General features: G+C 37.8%; 1 protein-coding gene across 1 annotated transcript in view; it reads left to right on the top strand.

Annotated features, from left to right (window-relative positions):
- The window catches only part of KLF12 (KLF transcription factor 12), a 91,640-nt gene extending 65,906 nt beyond the window's left edge, over positions 1-25,734 (top strand). The window contains exons 3-6 of the mRNA XM_053455408.1: positions 658-1,189; positions 5,125-5,263; positions 13,240-13,397; positions 25,448-25,734. Of these exons, the coding sequence (XP_053311383.1) occupies positions 658-1,189; positions 5,125-5,263; positions 13,240-13,397; positions 25,448-25,629 (1,011 nt within the window). The 3' untranslated portion in view covers positions 25,630-25,734. The remainder of the gene's footprint in view (positions 1-657; positions 1,190-5,124; positions 5,264-13,239; positions 13,398-25,447) is intronic.
- The last annotated feature ends 471 nt before the right edge of the window (positions 25,735-26,205 follow it).

The raw sequence follows: 26,205 nt of genomic DNA on the forward strand, positions 1-26,205 counted from the left end.
TTTAGAGGGTTAAAAGGCATATCATGGGGCACAGTGGCATATAGGGGGTATAAGGCACTTCTGAGGCAGATGTGCATAACTGGGGGGCAGGTTGGAAAATAGAAGGAAATAAAACCAAAATATTTTTCTCAAGCATAGCTTTTATTAAAAAAAGTGTTTAAATGAATTAACATTTACTGGTAAAACCTTTTTTCCTATAGGGTCGTCTTATATTCAGGCTTTTTCTTTTTTTCCTAAATTAATATTAAGATTTGGGGGGTCGTCTTATAATCAGGGTCGTCTTATAATCGAGCAAATACGGTATGTAGAAATAAGGATCATGATAATAACGGTAATAATTTGGCTGACAAAGAATAATTTACGATCCTGTTATACTATAACCTTTAGAGACTGTAAGCTGTTTGCATTAGGGATCAGCAGGCCTCTGGGGCAACCTTTGGTTAATAAGTGGGGTGTTATTTTTCTATTTTATTTTACTGTATGTGTGTTCCTCAAACCTAATAGATAGAAGTATTTTTTATCTGTCTATCACAGTTGGCTGGGCCTGGGTGCTAACGTTTTTCCTTTTCTTCATGTTCGGTTTTTCTCAAATTTGTTTCATTCATTGTGTAATTAGTTGCAATTCTACATTAATTCTCCCTTTTTTTCTTATTTCAGTCCCCAAAGGTTCAAAACTTTCCAGACATGGAAGCTGTACCTCTCCTTCTCAACAGTGTGAAAACAGAACCCCCTGAAGATTTACTATCTACTGACCATTTTCAAACACAAACCGAGCCTGTGGACTTGTCAATAAATAAAGCAAGATCCTCACCCAGAGCAGTATCTTCACCAGTCTCCATTACCACTTCTGCTGCTTCACCTTCCTCAAACTCCTCGTCCAGCCGTCTAGCATCATCTCCAACAGTGATAACATCTGTATCTTCAACGGCATCAGTGCCAACAGTATTAACCCCGGGACCTCTAGTAGCTTCAGCATCTGGAGTTGGAGGACAACAGTTTTTGCACATTATTCACCCAGTACCTCCTTCAAGTCCTATAAACTTGCAATCGAACAAATTGAGCCATGTTCACCGTATTCCTGTTGTTGTTCAGTCTGTTCCTGTTGTTTACACAGCAGTTAGATCACCAGGCAGTATGAATTCTACCATAGTTGTACCTCTTTTAGAAGATGGAAGAGGACATCTTAAAGGTAAAAAATAACATGGAAACTCTGGCACTTGAAAATGACAATGATGGAACTGCATGCTGTCACATATGCTTATGAAAATAACCTTAGTAGACATGAATTGTTCAAATTATTAATTGCCTAGTACCGTATTATACGGTGTATAATATGGCATGAGGAAAATATATATCCATATTATCTAATGGTAAGATAAACAAGCACTAGCACAAAAAGGTTATCATATTAATAATCTAATTTAAAAAAAAACATTTTCACCGGTGATTCAGTTCGCAGAGATGAAAATGTGTTTCATGCTATTAAAATAAACCTTTTCTACTGGTTTTTGGTTCTATGTAATTCTGTGGTGCACAAATATTAACAAGTAAAGTTTTAGTAAGTTCTTAGTTTGTAGTGTGAGGAGACTGAAACTGACTTAAAAGTGCTTGGATTTGCCAGAAAAACAAATAAGGCGTTTTATTTTGTTGATTTCGGAGAACAATATTGGAGAAATAAAATGTTTTTTTTTCCCCAATTAGTATTAAATAATATATTTTTAATATTTATTTAATTTTTTATTTAATTTCTTTATTTAATTAATAAAGTATTTTTAACTATGGCCAGCATTTTTCTGTAATGGGACTTCATACAAAAAAATAAATATGGTACCACTGTAGTTAGTTTTTTTATAGTAAACATCCTAGCTAAAGGGGTAATGTCAAAGGTTGCATGTTTATAAATGTATTTAATACATTTTGAACCTACTGCCTCCAAAACCTCAAAAAATGTATGTTTTTGAAGTCATTTATAGTCCTGCAGTTTGGTGGTAACACTTTTTGTATTGGGTACACAGCTGGAACTTGTTTGTTGCGAGGTGGCGGTTGTAGTAATGTATTTTGTTCATGCAGCCATCATAAACAAAACTGATGTTGGACTACTCACAGTGGGGGAAGAAGCAGAAGGGAACCATGGGGCTCTTTGTAGTCAGAGACTAATTAATTTGATACTGCAAGGCCATGCTGCGATGGAAAGCAGCTATAGTGCTAATTCTTGATCAATGAACAGGATGGCACACCCACTCGTATCAGTGGGTGGCTCAGAAACCACATTAGGTAGAGATTTTCCCCCTATGTATTACAATTGCAAGAATAAATTTATCATCAAATTTTGTTGTGGCTGAAAATACATAGACGAGGCGTGTAATACTGATTTAATAATAATTGATCGGTATACTGTACATAATACAGCATATTAAGTCAGAAACATAAAAAAAATAAAAAAAAAAATATATATATAAATATATATAAGGTATTTTTGTTGTAAATTATGGACAGTAATTATAATTTTTGTAGTATATTTCCAGAAAAATCCAGACAGCACAACGTGTTTATTTTTGGCTTGCGACTTGCCATCTACATTATTAATGACTCACTGTTTCTTTACTGCAGCAGAGGGAGAATGGGATGACTTCACTGCATACAGGACTACTGTATTGCAGCAGTGCTTAAATAACACAAACCAAGTGGGGTGGCCCCTTGGTCTGCGGGACAATAAGAAATAATTTATATTTTTACTCCTCCACTGTCACTTGGAGAAAGAGATGCATTTTGTGTCTCATCTGTGTGTTTTAGAAAGGTATGCTGAGCTGTGAACCTAAATGCCTGGAATATATTTTATAGTTTGGAGTTCGCAAGAAAAACCCAAGAAAAAATCCTGGCTTTTGCGGCTTCATACATTGTAACACATCTTCGTGTTTTATGGCAGTGCTATAATGTTTGCAGGAGTGGGAAGTGCTGACTAAACTCAAAACGTACTTTGGATAATTCTGTCTGCAGGTGGTAATTATCTACAGCATGAGAATGTGTTGCATTGTGTTTAGCACAGAACAAAATTTTGTAGTTCAGTTATCAGAATATTCGCCTTCGGATTAGCAGATAATATCAATAGTGCATCCTGATAAGAGTAGAAGAGTGCACTGCAGTTCTTATACCAAATAAACAGAAGGTCTTAGCAATGACATCATCATGTTGCTGAGTTATTTCACAACTGATAAAGGCAAAGTTTAATAGTATGCTATCTAAACAAGCATTATTCAATACATTACTTAAAGAGGAATACAATATACAAAAAGTATGTGGACTCCTGATCATCAGACCTATATGAGCTTGTTGGACATTCCACAAACATGGGCATTAATATAGTGCTGTCCCCCGATTTGTGGTTATAACAGCCTCCACTCTTCTGATAAGGTTTGTGGGATCTTGTGCCCTTTGAGCCAAAAGGGCATTTGTGAGGTCAGGCACTGATATTGAATGAGTAGGCATTCCATTCCATTAAAAAGGTGTTCAGTTGGGTTAGAGTCAGAGCTCCTCCTCCCCAAACGTGTCAAACCATGTCTTTATGGACATTGCTTTGTACACAGGTCAGAGCCGACCTTAAGTGTTCTGGCGCCCTGTGCGCACTACTCCTCTGGTGCCCCCCATCCCCCCAAAAAAGGAAAGAAGTCTTGTAACAAACAACTAGCTTTCATTAAAAATAGTTTATGTGCAAGTGCAAACAAGTACAGTGATATATAACTGGAAACAATAATATACATTAAATACAGGGAAAAACAGCTAATCTGCTGTAACAAATTTTTTTTTTTAAATATTGAAAAAATTGGACCCCAGAAAGCGTTTCCTTGGGCCCTGCTCCACGCTCCCTAGCATGCAATCACTCCCTCCGCTACCACACCAAATTGCCACACTGACTGCAGATTAGGAGAAGGCTGTGATAGTCAGTTCAGTCTTCCTTCCTTCTCACCCTGACGATGACTTTGAGAGGTCCTCCTTTTTTTTTTTTTTTTTTTTTAACATGGAGGATGTTAAATAAAGTTAAAAAAAACAAACAAACAAAAAAAACCCCGATGTTTTAATTTAAGTCCCGGGCAGGCGCCCCCATTGCCATGGAGCCCTGTGCGGCCGCACAGGTCGCACACCCCTAAGGCTGGCCCTGACACAGGTCATGATGGAACAGGAAAGGGACTTCCACAAAAAGGTGCCACAAAGTTGGAAGCATACAGTTGTCTAATATCTCTATATGCTGTAGCAATTAATGTTACCCTTCACCGGAGCTAAGGGGCCTAGCCCAAACCCTGAAAAACAGCCTCAGACCATTATCCCTCTGCCACCAAACTTTACGGTAGGCACTATGTATTCTGGTAAGTAGTGTTCTCCTGGCATCCACCAAACCCAGATTCATCCATCAGACTTCCAGATGACGAATGATTCCACTGTTCCAGAGTCCAGTGGCAATGTGCTTTACTCCACTCCAGCTGAAGTTTGACATTGGGCACAGTGACCTTCGGCTTGTGTGCAGAGCAGAAATTTCACAAACTGACTTGTGGCAAAGGTGGCATCCTATAACGATGCCAGATTAAAAGCCACTGAGCTCTTCAAAATGACTCATTCTACTGTCCATGTTTGTCTATAGAGATGGTATGCCTTTGTGATTGATTTGATACACTTGTTAGAAATGTATACACCTAAACACAACAATTAGGAGGGGAGTCCACATATATTTGGTCAGAGAACAAAAATTTGCACATGCTTTATTATTACTATTATTTGTTTATTTTTAAGTGATGGAGCACCAGCAGATTCTGTAGCCCTGTTAACATGAGGAAAAAATATAAATGACAATAAAAATAGATTATAACAAGAACTAACATAACGATCCCGCTCTTGCATACTATCGGCATGTTGACGCACCAAAATATAAGGCTACGTAAATTTCAGTAGCAATTATTATTAATTTATATATTAATGTATGTGTGTGTATATATATATATCTATATATATATATATATATAGACATATATATTACACACACAATTGTATGCAAGCCTTAGATTTTTATGAACTGTACATTTGACATTGCCATTTTTCTACCTTTTTTTTTTTTTTTTTTTTTTTTTTTTTTAGCACATATGGATCCAAGAGGGCTTTCTCCTAGACACCTAAAAAGTGATAGTGATGATGATGACGATCTGCCAAATGTAACCTTAGACAGTGTTAATGAAACTGGATCCACAGCACTGTCCATAGCCCGAGCAGTGCAAGAGTAAGTATTCTGTATGTGGGGCACCTATGATTGACATATCATGGTCCTATTAGTTGCATTGATAATATTAATTTGTCTGTCTATTTCCTGCTTAGAAAAAAAAAAACGCCCTTCAGCATATTTTCTAAGAATTTTTTTCAGGTTGCTCCTTATTGTGCCTCTGCAAAGATCTCCCAGGAATGTCTTCACATATAGAAGTTGCAGTTAATTATGCAGTGAAATAAACACCTCTTGTGAACTATTAAAGACACATATACGGTATATATATATATCACACACTCACTGGCCACTTTATAGGGTACACCTTGCTAGTACCGGGTTGGACCCCGTTTTGCCTTAAGAACTGCCTTCATTCCATATGGCATACTATCTACAAGAACATGATGGCATCATGCAGTTGCTGCAGATTTGTTGGCTGCACATCCCTGATGCGAATCTCCTGTTCCACCACATCCCAAAAGTGCTCTATTGGATTGAGATCTGGTGACTGTAGAGGCCATTGGAGTACAGTGAATTCATTGGCATGTTTGAGATGATGTGAGCTTTGTGACATGGTGAATTATCCCGCTGGAAGTAGCCATCAGAAGATGGGTACACCGTGGTCATAAAGGCATGGACATGGTCAGCAACTATACTCGGGTCGGCTGTCGCGTTTAAACGATGCTCAATTGGTACTAAGGGGCCCAAAGTATGCCAAGAAAATGTCCCACCAAACCATGACACCACCAGCCTGAGCCATTGATACAAGGCCCTGCCTTCTGAATGTTACAGCTGGAATCGAGACTCATCAGACCAGGCAACGTTCTTCCAGTATTCCATTGTCTAATTTTGGTGAGCCTGAGTGATTGTAGCCTCAGTTTCCTGTTCTTAGCTGACAGGAGCGGCACCTGGTGTGGTCTTCTGCTGCTGTATACCATCTGCTTCGAGGTTGAACGTGTTGTGCGTTCAGAGATGGTATTCTGCACACCTTGGTTGTAACGAGTGGTTATTGGAGTTACTGTTGTCTTTCTCTCATCTTGATCCAGTCTGCCTAATCTTCTCTGACATCAACAAGGCATTTCCGTCCACACAACTGCCACTCACTGGATATTTTCTCTTTTTCACACCATTCTCTGTAAACCCTAGAGATGGTTGTGCATGAAAATCCCAGTAGATCAGCAGTTTCGGAAATACTCAGACCAGCCCGTCTGGCACCAACAGCTATTCCACGTTCAAAGTCACCTAAATCTCCTTTCTTCCCCATTCCGATGCTCAGTTTGAACTTGTCTTGACCACATCTAAATGCATTGATTTGCTGCCATGTGATTGGCTGATTAGCTATTTGTGTTAACAAGCAATTGAACAGGTGTACCTAATAAAGTGACCAGTGTGTGTGTGTACTATATTCACCATATTTTAAATCCATATCTGTGGTTTGCTACTATACCAGCCGAGTTTAAAACCAGATACTATTTTAACTACCCACATGAGAAAAAACTCCAAGATAGATGAGTGTAGCATCTGGAATCATTTCTAGAGGAATCAATATTGGAAAGTCTCTAATTCCCTTTTGAATGTTCTCTTAATTGTGGTTATTTATTCTTCGGTTTCGCTATTGTTGGTCAAGGAGTGTTAAAATGAACATGTCACTTTAACACAACATTGCTTATAGAATACGTGTGCAAAAACTCTTAAGCGTGCCATTTTCCCCTAAATAATTAAATGTTATCAAATTCTTTTCACTTAACCCAGTCATTAACCAAAAGAAAGCCAGCTAATGGAGAAGTGGTTAACAGTTTACCCTGTGAGGGTATGCTCCCTTATCCATGATTCTTTACACCACCCATATGCAATGGAATGTGGGGGTTAAAATATAATATCCTTGTGGGGTGCTAATCATTTTATTCATGTCCATTTATTATGCAAGGTGAGATTTTATTTATATTCTCAAAATGCATTACTTTGAATTTATCCGTGTTACAAAAAAAACATACTCTATCATATACAGTATATTCCCTTACGCATACTTATGTAAAGTCCACTGTATATTTTTAGCCCTTTCTAGATAATTAATTGTTAATAGTAAGTACATTATATGCCAAAACTATGCATGTACATATGATTTAAAAGACTTTTGACTGAAGCCATAGTTTGAAAACAAAAAAGTAAAATGCAAATCTGCACAGGCATTTTTTTTAGATATTGGTGTTAGAAAATAAGACTTCTGGCTCATCCCCCAGCTATCTCTAGGTGTATAATACAAACATTCATTATGCACCATTCCATGAAACGTGTAACTTTTAGGTACCAGTAGAAAGGAAACCAAGCGCAGCAGGATTCCTTGGAAAAATGTCCCTGATTTGGTTAGAAAATCTAGAAACAGTATCTACAGATGGTATTATTTTTGTTTCTTTCTGGGGGACATCCCTCAGTAGACCTTGTCTGCCTTTTTCTTGGAGGTGGCCAAAAGGGATTTACTGAACTGCTGATATATGATATTGAGTTGTCCTAAAACTTTGTTTCATCACTTTCCTGTGTACCCTTAGCTTTTGCAAATGGAACTTTTTTGGCCAAAAGGATAAAAAGTCTGTGTATTAGCATCCATAGGTATACTGTATAGGGCAGTTTTTATATCAGACCTAGATCTACAGTATATACAGTTATGCACAGACATTATAACGGTTACTTCCCAGGCACAGGTAGGTGCCAAAAAGTGGTTTAGACAGGAAGCTCTGATTGGATCTAGTTCTGTTTTAGCCAAGTATGTTGGGTGCGCGTTTGTGTTCTATAATGGGTTTCATTTTCAATAAATGCCCCACCTCACATTGTAGTTTTGCCTAGTTCCTTAGAACAATCAATTGGTTAGAAAACCCAGAAAAAATATTTACTAATGGTATTTTTTCTGTTTTTTTCCAGTGATATCCCTCAGTAGATCTTATCTAACCATTATATCAGACCCAGACCTATATACACATCTAGACATCTAGAAAATCAACAGTCTGCATGTCACAATTAGCAGTAAATTTGATTTTATCAGGAGAGTTAATGTAAATTATAAAGGCATCAAAGTCTGAGCTTGTGCCTTCCCAGATAACAAAACAGTCGTCGATATATCTCAGCCAAGTCTTAAGGGATCCAGCAAATGGATTCTTGTTATAAATATATTTTTTGTTTAGACAAAGCCATGAATAGATTAGCATATGAGGGTGCCATATTTTCACCCATTGCTGTTCCCTGTAATCAAAATAGCTTTTAGTGAGGACAATCTCAAGTAATTGGATCAGAAAGTCAATGAAATGTTCATCTAATGCATCTTTAGAGCTTCTCTAAAGGCAGCAATACTCTCGTGATGTATAGCTGTGTATAGGCTAGATACATCCATTGTGGACATCCTGAATTTTCAAGTTTTTTATTTTCTAAATAAAATGTTGTGTCCATCAAGTAAGAGGGGTATTTCCCTACTAAAGGTTGTTGAATGTGGTCAATGAAAATCCCCAGTGACCGAAAGACAGATTGATTCAGTTTCAGCCACCATAGATGTCCTGGAGGATGTGTAGGATCTTTATGCACTTTTTGGATTGTATAGAAGACTTGGGTAATGGGATGTTGGTTAATTAGAAGTTCCCAAGGCTTCCTGATCGTTCCCCTCTTTCCACCACTGTCTCTATTATCATTAATAATATTCATAATATGTCTCGTTGAGTCAGATTTAAAGACCCTGCAATGTGTAATTCAACAAATGTCGCATAACCTCAGCATGTTAATCAGTCTTATTTTGCACTACAATTAGACCCCCCTTATCAGCAGGCTTGATAATGATATCAGAGGTCTTACTCAGTTTCTGTAGGGCTTTTACTTCATTAAGCTGCATATTGTAATGTTTAATGGGCTTATCCCATGGTGCGGCCTCAACCTGTCGCCTAGTGACATTCATAAACGTATTGAAAAAATTCAATACAGGTGGATAAAATTTACTTTTCTTTCTACAAGTACTCATACAAAGACAAAGCAGATGGTGTGAGTACGACAGCAGGCTTATCACCCCCTGCCTTTGGTGCTCTCATTGACTGGTGTTGAGGGTCTGCAAAGGAAATTTTCAAGTTTAGTGCACACATAAAAAAAACATTTTTGTAATTCCACTTGAATCTATCCCCGTTACACACAGGCACAAAATTAAGTCTTTTACTCAAAGCAGACATTTGTACAGATGTTGATAGTATATCTGAGAAGTTAAGTACCCCTTTATTCTCGGTAGTTGTGCGGTTTTGGTGCATGCGAGGAGAGCTTTGAATCTTCTTTTATCGCCTACAATTTTCTTATGTACCTGGTATCTGAATTATTTGTGTGAAGGATTTTTTTGTATTGTGCTATACATCCGTGAGGATTTTTTTTTTGCCTTTGGTTTCCATTCTGCAGATAGCTGCATGTATTACGTGTATTTTTTATACTTGCGTGGTCTGTGCACTGCTTAAGTCCATAATTTACATTCTTGTGTGCTTTAATACCCAGTGTTGGCCATTTTTGGGTTGTTTTTAAATACTTTCTTCTTCACATCTGTTGACTTGCTGGACCTTTAGCGTGGCTACTACATTGTTATATTGTTGCACCATCGGATCCCACAACAGGTCTTCAGCTTGGTTCACTTCCTTTTGTGTTTCTATGGATGCTGTTTCACGGCGCTAGGCAACATGACGCGTGATATCAATGTAGACGGGGCTTAAGCCTTTTCCATTTTCACATGTGTTTCTAAAACTGTCTTGTTCTTGTACATGGATATATTCTAGCAACTTACTGGCACACATCCTAAATATGGGGGAGCATTAAAGAAATCATTAGATTTTATCGATGTAGCACCATTTCAATTGCTTACATTGGCTGTAGGAAGCATCACAGACCCTCTAAATGCAAGTGTGCATGCACAGGCATGTGTTCATATGCTCTAAATGTATTCTCCCCTAGTGGCTGGGTTCAGGATTGAGCGAACTCCAATCAGGAACCTGCAGATTGATTCTATATACTCATATAAACTTAAGGGACATCATGATTTTAGGTCACCAGGAAATTTAATTTGTTACTAAAACTTTTCTTTGGGGGGGGTCATCATAATGTTAAGCTTAGTAACTAAGCTTTTATTTAAGTTCATCGCTTGTTAGCAAATTAAATATTTATTGTTGGCCTATAGAATTTGTGCATCCAGTATTTTAATTTAACCATGTGAACACGTTCCGTTTTGGAAATATTGAACAATGGGAGTTTAATGTCATCCTGCAGCTTTGTATAATAATTATTCATCAATTCCTTGGCAACAATGGGCAACGGCAAGGGGGATGTGGGAGGGTAACGGCTCAATGTCAGATCGAGAAACAAGATTTAATGGTCTCAGAAATGTCAAAACAGAGTTTATAGATGAATAACTGGATGTGACAAGCTCGGGATCAAGAAATTTCAGTGCACTATAATGTTATCATCTGTCGTAGACCTCTCACTTGTGAACGTACTTGGAAACTCTGTAAATTAGCTGCGTATGATGCCCCATCATATAGAATCTAATGTAGTTGCCGATTATTGATGGCAATCAGGAGGTTAATAAACTGTATTCTGAATAAATCTTTCTATATTCAAAAAAAAAATTCAGCAGTGAGAAAAGTACTAGCTGGGATGCTCCTACATCATTAACCCTTAAAACCATACTCACCAATTGAAATCTTTTCTACATATTTAGTTAACATAACTCACAATTTACTCACAGTGAATCATATCTTCAATGTAAAATAACCGCTTGTTTAAGCAGATCAAAGCACAACTCTAGGCCGCCAATTGAGTAATTGAACAATTAGGTTAAATTAAAATACATTACCCGTGAAAAAATGTGTCCAGATCCACTTAATTTACTTTTGTGTGTGTATGTATAAATATATATGTGTGTGTCTTTCAAATTATCATACTAATGTTACTGTTTTGTATACAGATCTGAGTAGTAATTAATGAATGTGTATAATATGCCAGCATATTGCAATGGTTATTTTAATAAAATATTTATTTTTTTTTAATAAGGATTTACATTTTTTTTTATATATATTTGATTTCTTAGACACTTGCTGTAATGTGTCCATGTAAAATACAAGGCGACTTGAGGTAAATCTGTACTTTAATCTGTACATTAATATATTCTAGCGACTTACTGGCAAACATCATAAAAATGGGGGAGCATTAAAAAAATATATTCTAAAGGGAAAAAACGGTTATAACCTTTTGTAATGCAGGCACCGTGATCTCTATATATACTTTTTTTCCTCTTGTTTTAGACTGTATAGACGGTATAGACAAGTCATTCTCTAATCATGTATTTTTCACTTCATTTAAATCCTGTTAAGTTTTAGATCAGTGCATTAGGTCCTATATGGTTTGTAATGTGGTTATTAAGTTGAAACAAGTCTCATTGAATTTTTCATCTTATGTATTATTTTGCACTCTAACATCCTCACATTTGCTTTAATCATTTACATTTTTAAGGAGTTCAAGTGTTAGAAACTGTCAGTCATTTGCTGTAAGTGATTTATTTTCCACTGGAGCACACGTTAAAAATAAATCAATGTGACTCTTCTTGTTACTGTACCTTAATAGTAATTTACTCAACGATATCGGTTGTAACCGGCTAACACAGGGGATTTTCGGATTTCTTCTGTTACCAGACCAAAAACAGTGACATACAGTGCTCACAATTTTCTTTGTACTGAAGGTGTTTGGTTGCAGTTGCCTTTTTTCCAGTTTCATCCAGGTGGAAAGTCTGATGATGACCCACAATAGAATTCAATCACACATTCAATGGTCATCTGGCACCCTACCTTTACTGCTGACAGTGTATAAAAGTGTGTGTGTGTGTGTGTGTGGCCATGTGTATCCCAACTGGCTGCTGGCCTTAAAGTGCCAGGACTACTTCTTTTACCATGGTAACTAAGGTGTTGATTAAAAATTATGTAGCGAAAGAGAGAGAGAGGTTACTCGTGATCACTAATCCTGGTGGGAACGCAAAGTTCCATTGGTCCTTGTTTTGATATCTGAGGACTTGTGGCCAGCTTCATGGCTAATCACACTGTTACTGTGTTAAAAGTATAAAATGGCTTTAGTAAAATGGACTAAGCATTAATGTACATGTATATTATGTATATATGTATATTATGTTAAAGAGCAGAAATCTCTGTATTTAATAACTAAGTATTAGGATACAACACTACCTAATATTTCCATTTCCGTTCGCACAGTTCATATTTTGTTGAAATAGAGTCTTGCTTATGAAAGGTAACTTTTCACCTGTAATAGAACAGGGACCACATAAACCTTTGGAGGATATTTACTGCCACCTACTGGTGTGTAATGTTTTTACAGAAACTGGAAATAATGGTAATATATTATGTATAAAGATTGTTTAGCAGATGTTATAGTAAGGATTTCTGTTCTCCCTTTCTTCTTTATGTATTGGTTCTGCATTGGTTACACGAAAATGTGGCACTTAAAAAGATAAAGATATGTAACATTCTGTCACTTATAGAGTATTCTCCAATATGGTGTCAATTTCTATTTTTCCATTCTACAATCACCTAACCCACTTTCTTTACTTCAACTCTGTATTGACTCTTTCCAATCTGGTTTCTGTCCAGAAGACTCTGCTGAGACAGCTGTCACCAAAACTACTAATTATATTCTCACCACAAAAAAAAAAAAAGGCCCTCCTTACGTATCCTCTTAAATCGTTCTGTAGCCTTTAAGGCCACCTCCTTCTGCTGCAAACCCTTTCTTCCTGTGGAATTAGTGACACGGCTCTATTCTTGACTCAAATCCTCAAATGAAACTAGCTATATTGGTCCAAGAGAAGACAGAATCTTTAATTAATTTTGATACTTCTTATTTATTATATACGTTATCTCTTCTTATACAGTATCAACTGTGCATTATTATAAATAGGATCATTTTGTTACAGTTATTACTCTGTTTTGCAGTTCAGTCTCACCCTTCAGTATCGAAAGCACAAGGCGCCAGAGAAGATCAGAATCTCCTGACTCCAGAAGACGAAGAATACACCGGTGTGATTTTGAAGGCTGTAACAAGGTCTACACAAAAAGTTCTCATCTGAAGGCACACAGAAGAACTCACACAGGTATAGTGTGTTTTGGATGGCTGTTTCCACATGGGTTCCCGTTACTGTAGGAAAGCTTCACTCATAAGCATCCTTCCAACCTTTTATGTGTTTTAATCCTACCAATATGTTGAGAAAGACTTTAAATGTAAGTGTGCATTCTGTCATAACATGCACAGTAACTACTTATCCTGGCAGTCTGCTTGCATAATCCACCTACCTACAGTGCTTAATGGGAATTTTGCATATTTTGCTTGATTTACAGTAATTCAGCAAATTGGGTTCTTTAATGCCTTCTAATTCTCTGCTTATTAATTGTGTCACTCAGCAGATAGACGTGGTTGGCCAATTAAGGACACTGAAGAACTGGGTGACTTTTCAAATACACAGGATGGGAAAAGGTCTTTAAAGGGGAATTTTAAATCTGAGATAAAACCAGAATCAAACACTGGAAAAAAACATCTAACGCTTGTATTATAATTATCTTTAATGTCCCACTAGAATGATATTTTCCTGCTCTGACATCATCACATGCATATCAATGGCACTTAATGCAAGATTTTCTTAATTTAGTGAATACTGCATTGGAATCCTACTTTCAATCCAATTAGGGAGTTGTAAAAATCTTCCTGGAAGACTGCAAATGATACAAAAGACTGTGAACAACTGTGGGAGTCTTCTCTAAAGCTAGTATCAAAGATCTCTTAGTGTAAGGCAACTATTTAAAACATATAATACACCAGGAAGATGGAAAACATAGGTGTATGAACTAAGGTCAGCACCCTTTCTCCTTTCAGGAAATTGAAAAACTGATGACATTAAGATATCAGTGTTACACAAGTGTCTGTAGGAACTCAGAGTAGACCAACAAATATTTTGGAGTTAATTATTATATTGAGACAGACACAAGACACGTTGTGCAGTTAAAGTATTAAATTTGTAATAACTTTGTGGCCACTAGATGGCGCAATAGAACAACATATTCTTCAGATATACATTATAAAAAAATATGTTGTGAAAAAAGTTTTTTGATCATATTTCCTTACATCATTGCTATTTTTACTTAATACTTCAAACGTCATTGGATTAAACCTTTACTTGGCAAAGCCTTGGGATATGTAATACATTTGAGGTTAGAGCTTTCTTGCCAGCCCATGAAAAGAAACTCTTAAAAACCGTAACTCACGTGTCCTAGTTAGTTGCCAGTTATTCATATGTTTAATAAAGTTAAAAAAAAAATGAAACAATGACCAGTTAAATGAGTTATATGCAGGCAGATTAAAGAAACCACAGTGCTTTGGTATGACTCAAACTTTTCATCTCTTCCTCATTTTTGTGAGATAAATACAGATTCAGTAAGCCTGGAGCCCTTTTAATATAATTGTTTTTTTGTAATAAAACAAGGCCTAACATCTCATGTTTCTGGAACATTGGTGCCTAAAATAGTTTTTTTTATTTTCCCAAGGATAAAGAATTGCAAACAATTATTTAATGTGCTAAAACTATGGGATAAGGCCTTTATTGTACTTTTTAATAAGCATGGAAAGGCACTCAGTGAAATAATACTAAGGGACATTTTAGTACCAATCATGCCATTGCTAATTCGGTTGTGTAGCCACACACTTGTTAGTACAGCTTAAACTCAGAATGCCGTGCAAAAAATCTAAGCACGAATTTCCTTCCTCCTGCGCAATCCTTATAAAGGATGCCAACTGTCATCAAACAATCATATTACTACATTTTACACGACTGTATATTAAAACATATGTATCTCTGTTAATGGATTAAAGTAATAGTGGAAAGATATTTAAATGTCCTGTACTCAGAATCTGCATGATTATTCCTACCCATTATGTCGTGTCTCACCTATTGTTAAATAGACACATTGCTAATCACTGGCATGACCTTGGCTGTCCAGGTTATTGTCTACAGTTTCCATTATACCTGACAGGAAGTGTGTACAACACACATAGTTTCAACTTAATTATATTACTTTATATTATAAGGCCCGAACTCTGGATACTGTCTTCTGCAAGAATAGTTTATTTGGTCCTGTATAATATATAGCCAATGGGATTTGTTAAAAGTCATCTTACAGCTGGAGCTATGCATTTTCCAGGGCCAGCTCAATCCTTTTCAGAGATGACCCCTCATAATGCAAAAGTTGTCAAGTGAATAAGTTTAACTCGCAACACTCAACTGAAATCTCCCACCTTAGCCATTAAGCCTCAATGGCAGTTCTAGCCCCAACAGGAGCTGGAGAGGTGATATTACCAGCTACTGTCTTGACAAGTTTTCAAATGCTAAACGCATAACCACATTTTTTGACTTCTTGAACTAACATGTAATCAAACAATTGTGCTCCCTAAAATATTTTGTACTGGTACCCAAAGAACAGGGTTCAAAGGCTAGATAACATATATACATGGTCATATATAGAAGTCCTCCCTTCTTACAACCCAGATCTGAAAATTCTGGCATTAAACAATGAAATATAGACTTTGACGAAAGATAAGTCTAGTCTACTATCTAGTCTAACTATTTTTCCTGATGTAAGACTCTTACATCAGTCCTTCATCATGTCTTAAATTCAATATAGTCACATGCATTTTTAAAATCCCTTACTGTGTAACCCTTTTATCATGTCTGATGGGAGGCTGTTCTATTTATCTACCAACCTCTCAGTAAAAAAACGTTTTATGCTATTTTATTATTTTAAAAATGGCATATATGCAGACTTAATATGTCAACCGTCATGGTTACAGGATGATGGTTAATGCTGCAAAAAGGGTGCACCATTCAAATATGAGGTGGAATTCCGATCTTAACTGAGAAATATGTAACCACAGTAGTTTAAAAGGATAAAAAAAAACACTTAACACAGAAAACATTTTGTATCAACTCTGTTTCATAAAAGGACCAATAGCTCTCATCAGTGTTTTCATAACCATGGGGCAAATGACATCTTATCAAGCCCTTATTTTTGAAAGGTTTATTGTGATTAACTCCTGGGTTTCCAGATATAAAAAAGCTGGTACTATGGTTGGACCAATTATCAATTGGGTTGGTTTAACATTTATAAAGTACAGCAACATGTATAGTATTAAAAATACAACAAAGGAATAACAAATGTCACCACTCTGCAAGTGAATGAGCAGAAGCAGCCCGTCCTTACCATGTAACCCACAGTCCAGACTTTTGGGGGGGGGGCATAAGTCTTCTCCAGACTTTGTATATTGCCTCACAGCCATCTTCATACCTCTCAAGTGTCCCTTGTAATATGCATGATCCTTTTTTCTTTACCTGATTTTTTTAGAAACTTGGAATGTTTGGCTGCTATGGGTATTGCAAAGCACTAAATGTCACAATAGTGTGTACAGAAATAACTACAAATATGCTTCACAATTCCACCAAAATACTTAAATAGGCAAATAAAATAATGAAGTCTTATTGTAAATTCCAAATTATGTTAATAGCTAGCTGGTGCCAATTTTGGCAAAGCTCTGCCGGTCTAAGTGTCCCTTTTTGATTGTTTGAGATGCTGGGAGCTGTGATTGCTTTTGATAAGAAGTACTACTCCTTCCTTCCAGGGTGCATACATTTGGTGGAGGTACCACTGAATCCCTGGTAACTTACATGCATGAGTCTACATGTTTCCCTCCCAACACTTCAGATTCCCAAAGAGTGATAGGGGTTTGGTTAGGGAACCATATACGGTAGAGCTTTACTGAGACTTGTTATGTTGGTAATTATTGTAGGCCATGTAGATCATACGCATGATCTGTATTTAAGATTAAGATGCCTTAACTCAAGACCTATATACTAGTTACGGCCACCGAGTGTCAAGTAGCCGTGAATAAAAATAAGATTCTCTACTGGGCACTAGTGTTAGACTTGCCCTTACTTGGGTGGATCAAGGTCACTCAATAGAATTACAACATTTATTTTGCACAATTCTGGAATTTGTTAGTCCGCAATAGGCAGATCAATTGAGCTGGTAATTGGAACACTTGAGAGAGTATTGACCCCAAGGAATCATGGAAGTCAGGAAGGGACCCACAAAGCCAGAGGAACTATCATGTAAAGCAAGTTTTTGTTCTTACACAGCTGCATGAAAGGCATGGCCGTATAAAATGGAAGTAGACCATGTGACTTACCATCAATGTTCCCTCTAATTTTTCTTAGGTGGTGTGCGCAGAAAATTTCTCTTGTGCAAAAATTTTCCCAGAGCCAAAATATTTTTGGTATAGCTCGCTCATGGTTAATAACACTACATTATATCGTGATAATGTAGTATTAGTTACACAACAGTATTAGTTACTGTAATGTTTTTTTAAAGGTGAAATTCTCACTGCATAAATAAATTATGAGCGAATCCCGAGCGGAGGCACCAGGCCGCATAAAAATTTTTTTGGGGAAAAACTGTTGTCCGCAGGGGCGTACCTAGAGTATTTGGCACCTGGGGCGGATCCTGTACGTGGGACCCCCACACACACACTTTAAAACTGCATAGCTTCTATCGTTAGGCAAACATTGACAGGGGTACAGCATAACTGTTATCATTATTTACTGAGGCAGACATTGACGGTGGTACAACATAACACCTATCACTATATACTGAGGCAGACATTGACGGTGTTACAGCATAACTGCTATCATATACTGAGGCAAACATTGACGGTGGTACAGCATAACTGCTAACATTATATACTGAGGCAAACACTGACAGTGGTACAGCAGAACTTCTATCACTATATAATGAGGCACGCACTGACGGTGGTACAGCATAACACCTATCACTATATACAGAGGCACACATTGACCGTGGTACAACATAACACCTATCACTATACATTGAGCCAGACATTGACAATAATGCAGCATAATCCCAATCACTATATACTAAGCCAAACATTGATGTGGTGTAGGCCTACCACTTTAGTGTCTGGCCTAGTATCTATATCTATATAGGGGTGCACCGAAATGAAAATTCTGGACCTGAAAATTTAGCATTCACTTGACTGAAACCGAAAATGACCCCCCCCACACGTTGAAAAACAAAAACAAACACACCAAAATTAGACAAAAAAATCAATAACAATATATATATATATATATATATATATATATATATATATATATATATATATATATATATGATTAACAGCAATCACACTCCTATCATGCCCAGGTTCTAGCATGTACTGGTTGCTTGGGCATGATAGGAGTGGGATTGCTGTTAGCAATCATATATATATTAATATTGTTATCAAATTTTTCTGTCCAATTTTGGTGTGTTACTTGCTTTTAATAAAGGTGTGGTTAACACACCAAAATTGAACAAAAAAATATATAATTGCTAACAGCAATCCTATCATGCTCAGGCAGCCAGTACATGCTGGAACCTGAGCATGATAGGAATATGATTACAGCCTCCCTATGCCATGCTATCCCCCCCACACACTTACACATTCATGCTATCACACACACAATCATTCACAAACATTCAGTTTAAACTACAGCATAACACCCATCACTCTCACACACTTACCTTTTCCTCCTCTTCGTTCTTCCTCTTCTTTGCAGTGGAGGCGGTGGGCGTGGCTTCAGTGCTGTGCGCCGGGATATGACATCAAATTCCGACGAACAGCATCAGCATCAGTTGCATCGAAAGGGAGCAGGATCGGAGGTCTGCATTTACAGACCTCCAGCTTCCTTGATTTTTTTAAAGACGGTTAGAGGGAGATCCTTGATCTCCCCAAAAGAGCTTGCTCCTCTAGCGGCGGACGTCACTGTCCGTCTCTGGAGGGGTGCTGGGCGCACAACCAGTAGCGGACCGCCCCCCTTCGGTACGCTACTGGTTGTGCGCACAATTTTTGTTCGTGTGCGCTCCCTCTGAAAGCTATGTGCGCGCACACAAGCGCACAGCTTAGAGGGAACACTGCTTACCATATGCACTTCTTATCAGAAAATTCCATGCGCAGCATTTCAAAAATACATGACACTCTACAACAAACATGCAACTTCTTCCCCGAAAGAAAAAAAAATAAGATTTATCTATTTTTTTAAATTAAAACCTGCCAAACTATTTATTACCTGTTCACAAAAACTGTCATATTTTTTTTTTCTCCTTCATTAATTTCTTAAAGCTTGCTAATTATACGATATTGTCTTTTGACCTGCAGGTATTCTTGTACAATTCTGTGTTTGCATGCATTTTAGGCAAAGACCCAAAATCTAATTAACAGATGTTTTCATGATCTGCAGTTATGCGACTCCCTGCCCAGAAGCCAAAATGCAGTATGTGAATGTGTGTGATTAGAGTTTGCTACTTAGACCTTTGTTGAACAGTGCCAGTCAATTCAGATGTGGGGGATCTAAGAATATAATAATGGACGGCTTCTTTATTATACATGTAACAGCTTTTTGTACCATGACAGGTACGGATTACCATGAAAATCTCATTTTTTTTTCTTTTTTTGTTTGTACCTGTTAATTGGTGCCAGATTAAGTTTAACTGCAGTATTTGTGTTGGTTGGTAAGCATTTAAGAGTAATTTTTAAAAGGCATTTGAATCGTATACTTCCGTGCTGTGACAGGTCGAAGAAACAGACTCTGTTTGCCTTTCTTTAATAACGCAGTAACCGCACATATGTTAAACAAAACTAAAGTGTTTAATGCAACCGAAACCAAACTTTTATTGTAAAACATGACAGTGGCTTTGTTAAGAGTTTTGAGTAACCCTTTAGTCTTTTGTGAAGAAAAGACAAAGTTTATGTGAGGCAACATCAATTTATTTAGCATTCTTTATATAGTCTATCCAATTATAAGTGATGCTGCATAGTTTTTATATTGAGCTATCACACATTACATTTTTATTTTTTTAATTGATCCACCAGAGTAAGGAAGGGCATTTAGGCGCAGGGCAGGGCAGGACAAGCTAAGCACTGGCAGACAGTTACATCCAATCCTAAAACTGATTCCCCCCTCCATATTACAAAACAAAATTGATCCCCAGGAGTAGGGAAGGGCATTGAGGCACAGTGCAGGGCACATGCCAGGCATCAGCAGACAGACACATCCAGCCACAAGACTGATCTGCCCGCCGTATTAGAAAAAAATAAGAATTGATTCCCTATTGTAAAAAAGGGCATTGAGGCGCAGGGGCAGGGAACTGGGCAGGATAGGCCAGGTATTAGCAGACAGACACATCAAGCCACAAGACCAACACCCCCATATTAGGCAAAATAAGTATTGATCCCCCAGAGCAAGGATAGTGAAAGAGGAGTAGTAGCAGGGCACTGGGCATAGGTAGGCAGCCACTAGCAGGCAAAAGGCACATGCAGCCCCTTGGAGCAGAAATTAATTTCCCCAATATTAAATATTAGATATGTTATAATGCCTGCTTTTGTCACCAATATGTCAAAGAAGAATAGTTGATAGAACAATAGATATAAAGAAGATAAACCCATACTCAGAGCATTTGTCTTAATCATACTGAAACCAAAGACTGTGGAAGGTTAAGGAAACTGATGGTTGCATAATATACAATGCGTACCTTGATAGGGGAGTTCCATCAGGAGGATACATGATTGTACTGAAGCGTGGTCTAAATTAATTATAAGTGATAGAGTCCAAGACAGGCAGGAGCAAGGTACAGATGTGTGGGGGTGGCATGTCATCTGGAGCTAATAACAAAACTGAACAAGGAAGATCTACAGGGAAACAAATGTCTGGCAGCTGTTAAGAGAGTGGGTGAGTGGGAAAGAAAATAGCTCGTTTGGGGGGTAAGTTACTGAGAAGACTTCTGGGACATGTCTCTGTGTTTCTTATGGGGCCACTAGTATAATCTGTGACTGAATGATTAATATTTGTGAAAAAGTTTTAAACTTGGATATAATGACATTAACAGTGTGTATATATATATATATATATATATATATATATATATATATATGTATGTATATATGTGTGTATATATATATATATATATATATATATATATATATATATATATATATATATATATATATATATATATATACACCCTCTTTGAATTTTATGGTTTTACATATCAGGACATAATAATAATTTGTCCTTAGCAGGTCTAAAAATTAGGTAAATAAAACCTCAGATAAACAACACATTACCAGTACACTGTGTCATGATTTATTTAACAAAAATAAAGCCATCTGTGAAAACAAGTAAAAACTTACTGCTTTCACAAGAATTAAGATGCTAAGTAGCAGACAGGTGCTGCTCATCAAATGCCCTTGAATAATTGATCATCAGTGAGTGTGACCAACTCTATAAAAGGCAAAGTTTTAGCAGTTTGCTGGTCTGGATCATTCAGGTGTGTGTTAACAGAGTGCCAAGGAGGAAAGACATCAGCAAGGATCTTAGAGAAGCACTTATTGCTACCCGTCAATTTGCTTAATTTTAAGAGGACCCTGATTAAAAGATGACCCCCCAAACTTTGGATCTTAATGAAAATATAAAAAGAAAAAACCTAAATATAAGACTACACTATTTGGGAAAAAATAAAAACCATTGTTTTTCCTGCTTACGCAAATGCACAATTACGCTCTGTCAATCACTCATGCACGCTTACACTCTGACAATCACTCATACAGTATGTACACTTACACTCATAAGTGTTATTTAAGCACATTTATGTAAGTAAAGCATGTGCAGGATCTTTTAATGACAGATAGGACTTTCTTTTGAGACCATTTTATAGATACTTAACATTTTGTTTACTGTAAAATGCAATAATGGTTGTGAAAATGAAAAAACTGGTTTTATTGTTTTTATTACTTTATTTTCAGGGACACTGTATCTCTGTCTGACACAAGATCAAAGTGTGTCAGTAAGAGAGAGAATCATCATTTATTGCATGTGATCACTGGGATTGATTTCCACAGTGATCACATGATTAAATCAAAAAAATAATGGTTGATCCTGGTTTGCTTAACTCTTACGGCAACCAGGATCAACCCATCCCATCCACCCCCATGATTTTAGATGGATTCGGATTGTTAAATCAGCAATTGTAGCACCTTTTTTTGGGGGGGGGGAATTCTGGGTTTTGGTGCGTGATTGACAGGCCTGTCATGTTCATCACTGGCTTGTTTCAAACCAGAAAAGCAAGAACCCTTTATTACAGACAGGCAGAACTATTTATCCGGGCCATGGGTCATTAACATACAATAGCACATTGAGCAGTACATGCAGTACTGCACCATTTCCTCCTCCTCCCATAACACCTTTCCTGCTGACACAGCCCTCAGCCCCATCCAAAGCAAACTGGTCACTCAAACAAGTCCCCTTTGTCTCCTGTGGTGACCGCTCCAAACCGGGGCAAAATGGGCTCAATATCAAACACACGTCATCCCCAGATAGTTTGAAACCCCTGCTATCTGTCCACCAAATTGCGCTCTCCCCGAGCAATCACCCTGGAAAGAGATATCTGATTGGTGTGTAGTTAAAGTACCGTATTTGCTCGATTATAAGACGACCCTGATTATAAGACGACCCCCCAAAATCTGAATATTAACTTAGGAAAAAAAGAAAAAGCCTGAATATAAGACGACCCTAAAGGAAAAAAGTTTTACCAGTAAATGTTAATTCATGTAAACTATTTTTTTTAATAAAAGCTATGATTGAGAAAAATATTTTTTTTGTTTTTATTTCCTTGTATTTTCCAACCTGCCCCCAGTTACGCACATCTGCCCCCAGGCTTGCCACACCAATATGGCACTGTGGCCCATGATATGCCTTTTAACCCTCTATATGCCACTGTGCCCCATGGTATGCCTTTTGACCCCCTATGTGCCACTCTGCCTCCAGAAATGCCTTATACCCCTATATCCCATTCTGGCATTTAGGGGGTTAAAATGCATATTATGGGGCAGAGTGGCATATAGGGAGGTATAAGGCATTCCAGGAGGCAGAGTGGCATTAAGGGAGTTAAAAGGCATTATATAGAGCACTCTGCCTCCAGAAATGCCTTATACCCCTATATGCCACTCTGGCATTTAGGGGGTTAAAAGGCATATTATGGGGCAGAGTGGCATATAGGGAGGTATAAGGCATTTCAGGAGGCAGAGTGCTCTATTAAATGCCCCCTTAACGCCACTCTGCCTCCTGAAATGCCTTATACCTCCCTATATGCCACTCTGCCCCATAATATGCCTTTTAACCCCCTAAGTGCCAGAGTGGCATATAGGGGTGTAAGGCATTCCAGAAATGCCCTATACACACACACACACACACACACACACACACACACACACACACACACACACACACACACACACACTTACTTACTTACCGGTGCTTCCAATTTCCTGCTGTATTGCCGGGGCAGCGGGTTGACGTCTCATTCCGCGGCAGCCGGGAGGAGGTGGAGTTGGCAGCGGGGGTTTGTATGCGTCCGTCGCAAATACCTTCCCCGGCTGTCAGCGATCAGGAACTCTGGAACTCTGATCTCTGACAGTCGGGGAAGGTATTTGCGACGGACGCATACAAACCCCCGCTGCCAACTTCACCTCCGGAAGCACCGGTAAGTGTGTGTGTGGGGGGGGGGGCGACGACAGGAGGATCCAGGTCCCCTGCAGCGGTGCGGGGGATCTGGATCTTAGTCTCCTAATCAGACCTCTATTTGAGGTCTGATTAGAAGACGACCCCGATTATAAGACGAGGGGTATTTTTCAGAGCATTTGCTCTGAAAAAAACCTCGTCTTATAATCGAGCAAATACGGTAAAACTCAGAATACATACTTTATGATGACATAGCAACTGCCCTGTAAAACTGCCATCTAAACAATAGGAACCTCTGCCCTGCAACCCTGAGTCCATTTCAGTCTTGTTAATTGCTCCGAAAATGCAGCAATTGGCGGCAACAAGGCTTTCCCGGAAGCCTCACGAATAAGTCTATCCAAGAAAAAAGATGGCGGCTGAACCACCCAATCACTGTGACAACCAGTAGTGCGAAGGGGCCATGGAGCTGAGGTCAAAATAAGACAAATTCAATATTAGCTTTATAGTTCTGTCTGAAGATAGTTCTGCCTGAAGATAGAACATTACCCTTTGTATATTTCCTCAATTTCTGTTCCCAGGTAGCGGGCTATTTTCTGCTGTATGCTCATAACATATTATAAATGTAACAATATTGATTGCTGTAAATACCATTGCTGTATGTGTGCAGGTTACTTTTATACTTTTATTGGCTGAATACTGGGAAAATTACATCTAATTTATATTTGCATATCTGTCAAATATTGGCTTACAGTCATGCAATGCCTCTACATTGCTGATTTGTGTCTAAAAATGGTCCTCTTTCCTCTTTTGCCTTCATTATTTTCTGTCTCATGCCATCCGGCTTTGCTCTTTGTATCCCTCAATTCCACATCTCTCTATTTCACAATCATGTTATCATCTATATTGCCATAAACCATCCCTCTATATCCATACCTGTGAACTTTCTAAAAGAACTGAAACTCTTGAAATATTAACCCTTTAGTAGCTCACATGAAGATTATACGTAGTGACTCGCCAAATGTGTTACCCAAATGGCTCTAATATCGGTCATTATTTTAGAGACACATTTAAACTGCATTGAAGCAGGGATAGCAACTGTAACATACTGGTAGCAAAAGTGCCAGCTCCAGTCTGTGTAACCCTGAGAATTTGCCCCTTTACCAGAAATAGGGGTGAAAACCCTGAGTGTCAAACTCTGAGAATTCCCAGGTATGTCTATAGTGCCCACATCTTCTTCAATTTATTTGTACGCTTTGTCTAGGCCAGTGACGTAATATCTGTCTGTTTACTTAACGAAAAATAGGGGTTTATGGTTATCATGTTTGGTCATATATGTAAATATAAATGTAATTATCGGAAACCGTAGTGGCCTTGCCTCAGCATCACAAACATTTGCTCTCTTTAATCTGTTATTGTTATGTGCAAGTTTTGATTCAGTGTGACCAATAATTATAGTTACTATTACCATTATATTTTTATTTCAGTTTTACTTGTAATACATTACAATTTTTCTGTTTTGTTTTCAAAAGGTGAAAAACCATACATGTGTACCTGGGAAGGGTGTACATGGAAGTTTGCACGATCAGATGAGCTGACACGGCATTACCGCAAACACACAGGAGTAAAGCCATTTAAATGTGCAGACTGTGATCGCAGCTTTTCCCGTTCAGATCATCTGGCATTGCATCGTCGAAGACACATGCTTGTGTGAGTCTTCAGTCTGTAAAAGAGCTGGGTCTCTTTTCCGTGATAAATTCAGCAGGGCTGAATCTCGTTTAGAGTGTAAGATACACAGAATGCGCCAGTCATATCCAAAGTGAAAGAATAAACCAGGACAAGGACAATATCATGTTTCTCAGAGGCTTCAAGAAAGCATTCCCAGCATGGACACTCCAGAAAATGTCTGTACCTCAGAACATCAGACAGAGGCTTTCATCCTGAGGCCCAGGCACATTTTCTAGGCCTTAACCTGCATCGTTTTAAAGTCTATTCATTTCTTTGACACTTGGACAGCGCTTTTTTTTTCAAGATTTCCTCAATTTTCAAATATAGAATGTTTGGACGAGTTCCTAAATTCCAATTGATATCCTTTTTTTCTCATAGGTAAAAATTTTTGTACAGAGGCAGAAAAGAAAAAAAGGATACTTTAGCAACTTCAAGGGAATATTTGAAGAAGTGATGACAAATGTCCATCCACTAAACGAAAAAAGAGCAGTATTTGGGGATTTTGCAATAACTGTGATGATAATTAGATCTCACATCCTAAGTCACATCAGGATAAGAGTCG

This window comes from Spea bombifrons, chromosome 2 (assembly GCF_027358695.1).
Source record: "Spea bombifrons isolate aSpeBom1 chromosome 2, aSpeBom1.2.pri, whole genome shotgun sequence".
Lineage (NCBI taxonomy): Eukaryota > Metazoa > Chordata > Amphibia > Anura > Pelobatidae > Spea > Spea bombifrons.